Source organism: Delphinus delphis, chromosome 2 (assembly GCF_949987515.2).
Source record: "Delphinus delphis chromosome 2, mDelDel1.2, whole genome shotgun sequence".
Lineage (NCBI taxonomy): Eukaryota > Metazoa > Chordata > Mammalia > Artiodactyla > Delphinidae > Delphinus > Delphinus delphis.
In genome coordinates, this window is record NC_082684.1 from 130,327,914 (window position 1) to 130,340,301 (window position 12,388).

The 12,388-nt window shown below is 59.1% G+C and overlaps 1 protein-coding gene across 1 annotated transcript in view; it reads left to right on the plus strand.

The window, feature by feature from the left end:
* Positions 1 to 11,901, plus strand: part of HCN4 (hyperpolarization activated cyclic nucleotide gated potassium channel 4) — a 41,372-nt gene extending 29,471 nt beyond the window's left edge. The window contains exons 3-8 of the mRNA XM_060003700.1: positions 5,221 to 5,382; positions 7,426 to 7,644; positions 9,337 to 9,483; positions 9,588 to 9,828; positions 10,166 to 10,330; positions 10,437 to 11,901. Of these exons, the coding sequence (XP_059859683.1) occupies positions 5,221 to 5,382; positions 7,426 to 7,644; positions 9,337 to 9,483; positions 9,588 to 9,828; positions 10,166 to 10,330; positions 10,437 to 11,899 (2,397 nt within the window). The 3' untranslated portion in view covers positions 11,900 to 11,901. The remainder of the gene's footprint in view (positions 1 to 5,220; positions 5,383 to 7,425; positions 7,645 to 9,336; positions 9,484 to 9,587; positions 9,829 to 10,165; positions 10,331 to 10,436) is intronic.
* The last annotated feature ends 487 nt before the right edge of the window (positions 11,902 to 12,388 follow it).

A 12,388-nucleotide genomic window follows, 5' to 3' on the forward strand; every position in this document is an offset into this window, starting at 1 on the left:
TGGGGTTTCCCAGCTGGAACCCTGTCTCCATACCCTCAGTAGCCTGCCCCACCCCTGGGGCTTCTCCCAGCCTCACCTTGGCCTGTAGGCAGCAGCAGGGAGACCTCTGAGGCCTCAGGTCTGCATGAGACCTGGGGAGGGAGGTGTTTCGAAGAGAAAACCCTGCTCTATCTCCTCCTCCAACTCCAGTTCATGTGAATCTCTCCCCTTCTTTAGGCCTCAGTTTCCCCGACTGTCAGATGTACTCTGATGTCCTCAGAGGCTGGGCCTCAGTCCCCACTCCAACCTCCCTCGGTGAGGATCATGTTAGCTGGTCATTCTGAGGACACGGTGGTGGTGCTGGGTGAGGGCTGGAGAGTCGGCCTCCCATGGGGAGGGAAAAGCTTGCCCAAGATCCCCTGGTGAAGCTGCAGAGATGCTGGATTCCTGACCCTCAGCCTTCAGCTGCCTCCCCCAGCCCAGCTCAGCCCAGCCCAGCCTCCCAGCCGAGAGTTCCCGAACGTTAGTAGCAGCTCTTGGGAGTCAGGGTAGGTGGAGGGTCTCGGCAGGCGTAGACGACTGTCTCAGAGGACGCCAGCCTCTGCCTGCATCCTGGGCGATCTAGGTCAGCATCCTCCCTCCCAAGCCTCTTCCCTCCCTCTGAGGTGTGAGCTTGTTATAGGCATGGAGGCTATTGTTAGAAACCGTGGTTGCCCCCCTTTGGATGTTCCCCTGCAGGGCCCAGCACCCCAGTGACCCATCCCAGAAGCCTCTTCTTTCCCTCGGCAGCATCTTGGCGTAATGGGAGGGGCTGGATGCAGGAAGTCAGGCCAGGGGGGCTGTGCAGCCCCCAGTGAAGCTCCTCGCCCTGTGGGCCTCATTTTTTCCACCTCTCTCAGAATCGGGAGTTTGGGACGACACAGAGGCATGGTCCTGGGGGGCAGGAGCTGGTCCTCTCTACGGGCCCTAGGAAGGGACCTAGCGTGACCCTCTAGTTTGTACTCAGGATACACATGCACCAGCCACCCTCTCAGGACCCGGATGGCTGTTCTCAATGTGGCCGCTTGTTCCTGAGACAAAGGGAGGAGTTTGTTCTTCTTCCCCGAGGAGAAAACAAATCCCAGGAGGGAACTCAACAAGGCCCCAAGAAGAGGCCTTGGCAGAAACTCCAGTTTCTGGTCTCTCCCCAGGACTGAGAAATCAGCTCTTTATTTTGAGGGCCGGGAAAGAGACCGAAGGAAAGGGACCAACATGTGCTGAGCACCTCCTGTGTGCCGGCTGTGGACATCCTCTCCTGATCCCCAAGACAGCCCTGGGAGCTGGCAGTTACTGACCCATTACACAGATGAGGAAACTGAGGCTCAGAGCAGAGAAGGCACCTGCCCAAGGTGGGAGACGGTGAGAGACGTGTCGCCCTGCTGTTACCCTGTGGTCCAGAAACGACAGAAGGGAATAGGAGTAGGAGCTTCCCCCAAGTGCCATGCTGGGCACAGAGAGTGAGCTGTCCAGGCCACCTGCCTGGCAAGCCTTGTGGGGCCCTTGAAATGAAGACAGTCAACCCCGAAAGTCAGAACCAACATCATAAAAGGGGGTTTTAATGAGGTATAAAGAGCAAGACAAATATTTGCACAGTGCAGCTGACTTGCGGGTGGCCTATGGCCCCAGCCCACAGTGGGGACACATGGGTGTTTAGCAACCTCTCCCAGCAACGTCCAGCCTTGCTCTCAGCAACCACCCCTGGGTGCTGTAGAATGTTGGGGGTGGGGTGAGTGTCCACCGTCTAGGGTACCCTCCTAGCCTGAATGGGTGTATCCCCCACCAACTCTTTGCAGAAAGCTCAGACTTTGCCATGCTGGTGCCCCTGGCTTTGTGTGTCTGAGAGCCATCCGCAGTACCCCTCACCACCACCAGAACTACCACCACCCCACCCCTACAGGACACTCCCAGCATCTGCATCCTTCAGCCAATATCAGGCACGCCACCACCACCACCACGCTCTCTGAGGATACATGAGTCTGTGCCACCTGCAGGAAAAAGCACCTTTTTTTCTTCCTGCAAAAGCAGGTTCCCTGTGGGCTGTGCCTGCCCAGACTGGGGCCTTTTTCGAATGCCACTGTGTATACTCGTGGCAGCCCTGATCACCATCATCCCCACCACTGTCTTCATCACCTTCACCTTCGTCGCTTAAGCACTTCTCAGTTCCTGAGACCCTACCATGTGCTCTGCATACTCGTTGCTGAGATCAGTATAAAGGCAAAATTATACAAGGACCTGATCTTGGAAGAAAATTAGTTACAAAGAAAAGAAAAACAAGGATGATAGAAAAAGGAAAGAATACATTGCATTCAAATGTGCCAACCTTGATCTGGTCTTTAAGACCCAGAGTAATACATAGAAAGGAGCAGTTATTGCAGGCTGTGGAGTCTGGGATGCTTTCTAAAAGTGATCCAAGTCTTCCTTCAGTGTGGTATCTGGTTTTGGCTGTTAGAACAAGATACCACAGGCTGGGGGGCTTAGATGACAAATATTTATTTCTCACAGTTCTGGAGGCTGGAAGGATGAGATCAGGATGCTGTCATGGTCAGGTTCTGGTGAGGGCCCGCTTCCTGGTTTGTAGATGGCCGTCCTCTTTCTGTGTCCTCACGTGGCCACATATCAACTCTCGCATGTCTCTTCTTATAAGGGCACTAATTCCATCCATGGGGCCCTACCCTCATGACCTAATCATCTTGCAAAGGCTCCACCTCCTAATACCATTACATTGAGAGTTAGGGCTTCAACGTAGGATTTTGGGGAGATTTCAGTTCATACAAGTTGGGAAATGAAGGAACTTAATAATAATGAATCCCCCCCTCCACCACCCATGTATGTGTTCAGGGCCCAGAGCACTTTCTTAGCCAGTTTAATTTCTTGAACAACCCTGAGAAGTGGGGGCAGATGTCTAGCTTTGTTTTAGTTGAGGAGACGCTGAGGTGTGGAGGGAGGTGAGGACAGGTGTTAGCCATCTCTGAGACTAGGTGGTCCCATGTCACTCAGCCTCCCCATCCCCCCAGAGTTGGGGAGCTGGTGGCATTCTGGTCAACCAAGACTTTGCAAGGTTACTGGGCCCAAGGTCATAGAGCTGTTGTGTTCACCTAAGCAGCTGCTTTAGAGGCAGAAGTGGGATCTTCCTTGGAGCCACAGCTGGGGCACTGGTACTCAGGAGCTGCCTGCCCTGCCTGGTCTCTAGTGCCCACCCCTCCTTATACAGAGATGTGTCCGCTAAGCTGGGCAATGGCATGCTGACAGCCCTGGGGCTGGTTTCTGGGCCCCAGTGGGGCTAGGCTGCCAGGCGCACAGCTCTGTCTACAGTATTACGCTGTGCACCAGGCTTACAGAGGTGAGATGCCGGAGAGTCCCACCTGGCCCTGGGTCCAGCTTGCTGTGTGGATCTGGCCACATCACTTGGCCACTTTGGGTTTGAGTTGTTTTATTTACAAAACGGAGCTACTGAAAACCACCCTTCCCGCCCTGGGCCAATCTAATAATTTGCAGGCAGCCCTGGGTTCAAATCTGCCCCTTCTGCTGCCACCATGACCAAGGGCAAGTCCGTTTACTTCTCTGAGCCTGGGTGTAAAAGCGTTAACAACATTTTCAGCAAAGGGTTGTTGTGAGTTTGAATGAGATGATGACTGGGACCGTGTGCCCGCCCCCTCAGGTTCGGTGTTACTGTCTCTCTGTTGCCGGGGACACAGGGGTGATGGGACAGCTAGAGCTGCCATCCTCCAGGAAACTTTCCAAGGTCTGTTTCATCCTTTCAGCTCGTACATCCAGAGTCATGCTACTAAGGGGGCCACAGGTGGGCGCAACCCAGGGGGTGATACACAGTAGTATTCATCTTTGGTTTCTCCAGACCAAGACCCAGGCTAAGCCTATATTCCAGAAGGGGAAACTGAGGTCTCAAGTATCAGAATATCCTGCCACCAGCTACGGGGCTGTTGCTAAAAGACCACTAGACAGGGGTTGAAATATCTAGGGTCTGTTTCTTTGGGTCTCAGGTTCCCCCATCTGAAATGGGCTTAAACTAGGTCTCTGTGGCATTTGACAAGTCTTCAGGTTTGGCCCAAAGCCCCTCTCCAGGAAGGCTCTCTACCTGGGAATAATATGGAGGGACCAGAACTAGGGGTGGGGGCACCTCCAGAGTCTCCCAGGCCAGAGGCAAGGCTAGAACTTCCAGAGACCTCTCTTTAGACTTCTTTCCATCTCTGTCCCCTCCCCATCCTGTCACCATGGTGACCCCTGCTGAAACCAGACCAAGAGGCAGCTTGGGGAGGAGGGAGGTGGGGCAGGGATGCTGGGATGTACGCATCCTTGGCCCTGCCCAGCCACACCTCAGCCTCTTGCTCAGAGCCACAGGAGTGGAGATACACGGGTGGCCATGGTTGCTGTACCTTGTTAAACTGTACAGGAGAGCATTACTACTCATACATGTTAACTAATCATAAGGATTAATTATTAATAACTTATCAATAATGGTTTGCAATTTGTTGAATACTTCCATACCCAGTACTAAGCACTGTATATGTATAATTTAATCCTTTTGACAACCCACTCAAGGTAAGAAATTTTATCGCCATTTCCCAGATGAGGAAACACGATCAGAGAGGTTCGGGAACTTTCTCAAGGTCACACAACTAGGAATTGGGTAGGAGTTGGGCCTGGGATCAAGGTCTGTGTGAACTTGGAGCCTAGGTGTCTGTACTGCCCCCCACGCAGTTCCATGGCTGCCTTTGGCAGAACCCACTGCCCCTGGGAGGGTCCTGAGAGTCTAGTGACAGACTTAGGGAAACACCATGTCCCTGGTGTGACCGCAGACCATAGTACCCCGAGGAGCCTCTGGTGGGCTGGCTCTTCTTCGTGTTGTCCTCACAGCCCAGGTGAGCTGCCCGTTTCCAGGCTGTGTGGGGCTCTACGTGCCCTCCCTTCACGTGTCCGGCCTGGGTGGCTGGACTCCCCATGGGAGCCCACCCCCGTATCTGCACGGATCCCAGGTGGAGTCCCTCTGGAGCCCCACAGCCTGCAGGCTGCTTCTCCGAGGGCCAGCCTGACGCCTTCCCACCCTCGCCACGGCCGGGACCTGCACCGAGCTGGGCGCGCTGCCCAGTGTGTGCAGAGCATCAGGGCCTGCGAGCAGCTGCGGGGTCTGCCCGGGAGCGGGCAGGCTCCCAGCTAATTGGGCCAATCTCTCCCCTCTGCCCGCAGATCTTCCACATGACCTACGACCTGGCCAGCGCCGTGGTGCGCATCGTGAACCTCATTGGCATGATGCTCCTGCTCTGCCACTGGGACGGCTGCCTGCAGTTCCTGGTGCCCATGCTGCAGGACTTCCCCGACGACTGCTGGGTGTCCATCAACAACATGGTGGTGAGTGCCCAGCCCTCGGCCCTCCCTCCAGGTGCGGGGGGAGGGGACCGACGAGGTGCAGATGGGCAGAGCAGGTCACGTAGGGCCTCGGCGGAGCCCTTGGCTCTGTGCTGCTGCCTCTGCTGCCTTACAGCCTCCACTGAAGACGGGAGCCTCGCTCTTTGGCGCTGGTTGCACCCAGGGAGACTAAGACCAGGGCTTCCTCAGATTGTATCAGGTGTGGGAATACCAGGCTGGTGGCTCCTGCCCTCCTATCTCTGCTCCCCGAGGCTGACCAACCATTAAAAGCCAGCAGAGTCCTAGGAAGGAGAAACCAGTGAGGGGCACTGTGGGCAGCCCACATGGACTCCCAGATCACACGTGGCTGCCGCTTTCTGCTCCAGCAGCAGAGCTGGGCTGTCCCTCTGCACCCTCCTCCTGCCCCACCCCACAGGCACACAGCCCCGTCCTAGGTGGGGTCCTGAGCAGGGAAGGCAGGTTCGAAGGAGCCTGATCCCCTCCCTCCCCATCCACCCTGTGGGTGGGTGAGAGGAGCCGTGGGGCAGGGTTCCCCAGCCTCCTGTGAACAGGGCATGCTCCAGGCAGGGTGGCGGGTCCCCTGGGCCTATGGGCCTTTCTCTGGCTCTGCGAACCCCTGCGTCCTCCTCTCACTCCCAGTCAGTTTGGTTTGGTCTCTAGGCAAACGCTCAGGGCCCCAGGGGAGGAAAAACTGGCTTTGAAAGAGGTGAAAGAGACCCTGAGGCATCTTTCAGCATCAAACAGGCCTTTGCAAAACAGCCTTTTGATGAGCTAAGTGTAAATGAATCGGCCACGTGGATTGAATTTCCCGGTCCCCAGAGGCTCAGCAGTAAGCCAGAGCCCTGGCTGGAGGCAGCTGGGGGCTGCCTGGGGACGGGGAGCCCAGGCCCCCTCTATCCCTGGAGATCATTGACCTCCCACCCTCTGGAATGAGAGCCCCTAGACCAGCTCAGCTGTGTCCAGGATGGTCTGAGTGAGCTTGAACTTGGCACGCAGCGCCTGTGCCTTCCTCCAGGTGCTGGGAACAACCTGGTGATTGCGGAAGTGCTTAGGGCTCTGGGCAGGGGTTCTGGGCGTGCAGTAGGGTGGCTTTCCACATTCTTCTAACGCATCTGCCTCTTGAGCAGACAGCACTGGGGAGGTGGGTTTATCCGGTGGCCCCTTCATTTGGGGCAGTTTCCGCTGTGGGAGGGTGACAGGCCCACACATGCATTAAATTCAGGAGATGGCCCTTCCGAGCGCAGTGTTCCCACACTGAGCCTTCCTGGAGACACCGACTGGCTTTGGAGACAAAAATAGCCAGGAGCCTCGCTCCCTCTCTCCCTCCTCCGCCCCCAGCACTGTGTGTGTTTCAGGCCATCCACCTCTGGGGTGGGGGAGGGTAACGAGTGGCCACAGCCCTGGATGGACGCAGGCCGGGTTCACACAGGAGGCGACTTAGCTCGGCAGCTCTCTAACTCTGCTCACCCAAAAACGAGGGCAGCGTTTTCGGCTCCGTCTGCCCGAGCTTGTCCCCCCAGGGGAAGCATATCTGGTTTTATAATTGAGGTCAGTGGGGAAATGGGCTTCACTTGGCGGTAGTTCGGTGCGGGGGATGGAGCTGCTTCGGTGAGCTCAGGACAGCGGGGTGGCCCAGCCTGGAGCCCTGGCTGCCGGGGAGGCTCCAGGCTGCCCCCGGGCTGAGAGGTCCGGGGCTGTGGAGGCGGTGGGGCGTCGTTAGGCGGGTGCCCATCCCTTCGCTGGGGCTTCTGGTCTGAGCCCTGCCCCTCCACTGCCAGAGAAAGGCCTAAGTGAGGGATCCACTTGGTCACCACGGGCCGCTAGTGTGGGCCTCCCTGCCCCTCACCCGAGGCTTTCAGCCAACAGCAAGGTTGTAAGCCCAGGCCTCAGCCACTGGGAAAGTGAGGCGGAGGGGTGAGAGGTAGCAGGGACTTTTCTAGCTCTTCTTGAGAAGGGCCTGCCCTCCCCTTGGCCCAGGCCCCTCCCCCCCTCCCCCAACCTGTCCACCTTTGCATCTGTCCACAGAACAACTCCTGGGGAAGGCAGTACTCCTACGCGCTCTTCAAGGCCATGAGCCACATGCTGTGCATCGGGTACGGCCGGCAGGCCCCGGTGGGCATGTCGGACGTCTGGCTCACCATGCTCAGCATGATCGTGGGTGCCACCTGCTACGCCATGTTCATCGGCCACGCCACCGCCCTCATCCAGTCCCTGGACTCCTCCCGGCGCCAGTACCAGGAGAAGGTAGGCTGGAACGCTCAGGAGAACCTGCCCGTCGCTCCTTCCCACAGGGAGCACAGGCTGCCAGCCACCGGGCCCCAGAGGGTCCAGGCCCCTGTGACGGGGGCCCCCGTATGGGTGACAGATGGGGGCGAACCCCTCCTAGGTGAGAACTTCTTCAGCCCCCCAGCCTTAAACCTCTAAATGTCTTTTTATTGGTACCCCGTTTTCCTCCTGCTGAAACTGGGGGCTTGTCTCTCCTGACTGAGGGCCCCTTTCCCTCCTGACCTCCCCACCCCGTGCCCACTCTCCCCTCCAGCCTCCTCCTCTCTGAGGGCCTTCCCATCAGCATTGAAACTTGCTCCATCTCTCCCTTTTTAAAAACGTCTGTCCCTCCACCATTAACGGGCTTTGCCTCCCATCTTTTCTGCTGTCTGCCTCTTTTCCATGGACAAATTCCTAAAACCAACCGACCAACCAAAAAACTCACATTGTTTATGGCTGCTGAATCCACTTTCTTCTCTCAGCCCATTGAGTCTGAGGTTACCTCTACCCTCCGTGTTGCTGAAGCCAGGGGGTCCTTTGGGGTCCTTGTCTTGCTTGGCCTCTGACAGTTATGACTCCCTGCTTGGCTTCACACTTGTTTCCATGACCACGCACTCTCCATTCTCCTCCCTGCTCTCCTTGGCTGGCTCGTCTTCTCAGTCATCCCACATTGGGCCCCTGGTGGCGTGGGCCGAGCTCTCTGCTTCTCTCTCCCCCATCTTCCTAGGGGCTGCTCTTTTCCCACCTCACCCTCACCCCACGCTCTGTGTCCATCTCAGTGCAGTGGGACCCAAATAGTATAGTCAGCCCCCACCTCTTTGGAGCGCTAGTAGGTGAAAATAGACTCCCCTGTTTCTGATTGTTCCTGGGGTACAGGGACTTCCCTTACATTCAGTGTGGGGAACATCTGTTCTTGCCTAATGGTGCCTCCTGTCCCAGCCATGCTTCTGAAGATCCCCGCTCTCCACCCACAATCCAGGGATGGCCGGAGCAGCACCCACCCATCACCCCCGGGGTGAGCAGGAGCATTTCTTATTTGGTGAAGCCCTGGGCACTTAGGTTCACAAATCTCTTGTGCCCAAACCTCTTTTTAAGGCCCCTGCTCTACCCAGCCCCTCTCTTGGGCTGGAGTTGCTCTTCAACAAAAGACAGCCTCCGCCGAGGCCATGTTTGGATACATGCCCCACCTGATGGGTCAGGCCTCCTGGCTTCAGCCTCCAGTCCCTCTAACCCACTGCAGCCCATTCTGCTGCCTCTGCCAGTTCGTTACAACTGATGGGAAACAGCTCCTTCTAGAGTCTGTGGGTGAGGCCTCTCTGGTCCACAGTGTAACACAGAAGAGACCGACGTTTAGAGGAAACTCGATCGACCTCCTGGTCAGTGGGTCTCCTGTATCTGGGAGTTGGACAGTCCCTGTTGTCGGCCGGCCATCTTCACAGTATTGAACATGGTGAGGAGTGGACACTCTGATGGCGCCCCTCCTCCACTCCAAGCGGCTGGGAGTCAGGGCCACACCCACACCGAGGACCTCAATCTCACAGGTCGGCCGTAAAGGCCCACAGGGTCTGTGCCAGCTCTGGTCACCAGCAGCCGAGACAGGGTGGTGCGAGCTGGGGCAGTGGGGCCGGCTGGCTAGGGAGTAACGCCCTCTCCCTCTCTCCTGGGACTCAGTACAAGCAGGTGGAGCAGTACATGTCCTTCCACAAGCTCCCGCCCGACACCCGGCAGCGCATCCATGACTACTACGAGCACCGCTACCAGGGCAAGATGTTCGACGAGGAGAGCATCCTGGGCGAGCTGAGCGAGCCGCTGCGGGAGGTGAGCTTTGTGGCTGCCGGCCCGGGAGGGGGTCCAGGCCTTCCTGCTGGGCGGCTCCCCTCACCTCCACCTCCCTTTCTCAATCCACCCTGTCTGGGGAGCAGGAGATCATCAACTTTAACTGCCGAAAGCTGGTGGCCTCCATGCCGCTGTTTGCCAACGCGGACCCCAACTTTGTGACCTCCATGCTGACCAAGCTGCGCTTCGAGGTCTTCCAGCCGGGGGACTACATCATCCGCGAAGGCACCATCGGCAAGAAGATGTACTTCATCCAGCACGGGGTGGTCAGCGTGCTCACCAAGGGCAACAAGGAGACCAAGCTGGCGGATGGCTCCTACTTTGGAGGTGAGACAGCCAAGGGGCCCTGGGGGGATGGGGCAATGGGCTGGAGAGACACCGAGGATGACATCACAGACCCTCACGCCACTGCCTGGAGGCGGGTGTCCGTGAGCCCAGGGCATGGGTGGTCCCAGAGACGAGAAAGACAGTCTGGTACCCATTTGGTTGGGGGCTGGCATCCCCGATGCGGTCACGGCCTAGGGGTGGGGCCTTGTGAGCCTGTCCAGCTTCTGTCCCAGACAGCGGGGCCCCAGGTCAGGGCGGGGTGGGGGATCCTTTGAAGTCTGCCGGGGACCCCCCCACCGCAACCCCCTCCCCCCCGTGACTCCTGCCGTCCTGGCAGAGATCTGCCTCCTGACGCGGGGCCGGCGCACAGCCAGCGTGAGGGCTGACACCTACTGCCGCCTCTACTCGCTGAGCGTGGACAACTTCAACGAGGTCCTGGAGGAGTACCCCATGATGCGGCGGGCCTTCGAGACGGTGGCGCTGGACCGCCTGGACCGCATCGGTGAGGCGGCCCGGAGGGAGGGTGGATTCCCCCCGCTGCACAGGCCGGGCGGGCTCCCCTCTCCTCCCACCCTACCCTGAGCTCCTGCTCTTGTTCTGTGGCCCAGGCAAGAAGAACTCCATCCTCCTCCACAAAGTCCAGCACGACCTCAACTCAGGCGTCTTCAACTACCAGGAGAACGAGATCATCCAGCAGATCGTGCAGCACGACCGGGAGATGGCGCACTGCGCCCACCGCGTCCAGGCCGCCGCCTCTGCCACTCCGACCCCCACGCCCGTCATCTGGACCCCGCTGATCCAGGCGCCGCTGCAGGCCGCCGCCGCCACCACTTCCGTGGCCATCGCGCTCACCCACCACCCGCGCCTGCCCGCCGCCATCTTCCGGCCTCCCCCGGGGCCCGGGCTGGGCGGCCTCGGGGCCGGGCAGACGCCCCGGCACCTGAAGCGGCTGCAGTCCCTGATCCCGTCGGCGCTGGGTTCCGCCTCGCCCGCCAGCAGCCCGTCGCAGGTGGACACGCCGTCTTCCTCCTCCTTCCACATCCAACAGCTGGCTGGATTCTCTGCACCCGCCGGACTGAGCCCGCTCCTGCCCTCGTCCAGCTCTTCCCCGCCGCCTGGGGTGGGCAGCTCCTCCTCGGCACCCACGCCATCCGCTGCGGCGGCCGTCGCCGCCGCCACAGCCGGGTTCGGCCACTTCCACAAGGCGCTGGGAGGCTCCCTGTCCTCCTCGGACTCTCCCCTGCTCACCCCGCTGCAGCCGGGCGCCCGCTCCCCACAGGCCAACCAGCCGGCGCCCCCGCTGCCCGGGGCCCGGGGCGGCCTGGGACTGGCGGAGCACTTCCTGCCTCCCCCAGCCTCGGCCAGGTCCCCGTCGTCCAGCCCCGGGCAGCTGGGCCAGCCTCCCGGGGAGCTGTCCCCGGGTCTGGCCGCCGGCCCACCAAGTACGCCAGAGACACCCCCGCGGCAGCCTGAGCGGCTGTCCTTTGCGGCAGGGGCCTCAGGGGGGGCCTCTCCTGTAGCCTTTACCCCCCGAGGAGGTCTCAGCCCCCCTGGCCACAGCCCAGGCCCTCCAAGAACTTTCCCAAGTGCCCCTCCCCGGGCATCCGGCTCCCACGGTTCCTTGCTCCTGCCTCCGGCATCCAGCCCCCCGCCACCCCAAGTCCCCCAGCGCCGGGGCACCCCGCCCCTCACCCCGGGCCGCCTCACCCAGGACCTCAAGCTCATCTCAGCCTCTCAGCCGGCCCTACCCCAGGACGGGGCACAGACTCTCCGCAGAGCCTCCCCGCACTCCTCTGGGGAGTCCGTGGCTGCCTTCCCACTCTTTCCCAGAGGCGGGGGCGGCAGCGGGGGCAGCGGGGGCCTCGGTCTCCCCGGGAGGCCCTATGGTGCCGTCCCTGGCCAGCACGTCACTCTGCCTCGGAAGACATCCTCAGGTTCTTTGCCACCCCCTATTTCTTTATTTGGGGCAAGAACCACCTCTTCTGGGGGTCCCCCTCTGACTGCTGCTCCCCAGAGGGAACCTGGGGCCAGGTCTGAGCCAGTGCACTCCAAACTGCCCTCCAATCTATGAGCTGCGTTCCCTCCCTCCCTCCCTCCTTCCTTCTCTCCTCTTTTTTTCTCCTTTCTTTCTTCAGGTTTAACTGTGATTAGGAGATATACCAATAACAATAATAATTATCATTAAAAAACCCACACCAGAAAAACAAAAGAGCAGAAAATAACCAGGTATTCTTAGAGCTATAGAATTTTGGTCACTTGCTTTTATAGACTATTTTAATACTCAGCACTAGAGGGAGGGGGGAGGGGAGCAGGCAGGGCCCAAATGCAAAAGTGAGAGGAAGGCAGGTGGGTTCTCTGGGGCTTGGCAAGGGTGGGGGTGACCCATGTTTGGGATACCTAGAGCAGACTTGTCATTGTATTCATTTTAGGGCAATAGCCACCACCAGGCCCTTAGCTGTGAACCTGGAGCCCCACTCTGCTAGGGGTCATCCCATTCCTCCAGGAAGGGCTGCCCTTGGGTTTGTTCCTGGAGAGCCTCAGTCGCCTGAGTCCTTGGGAC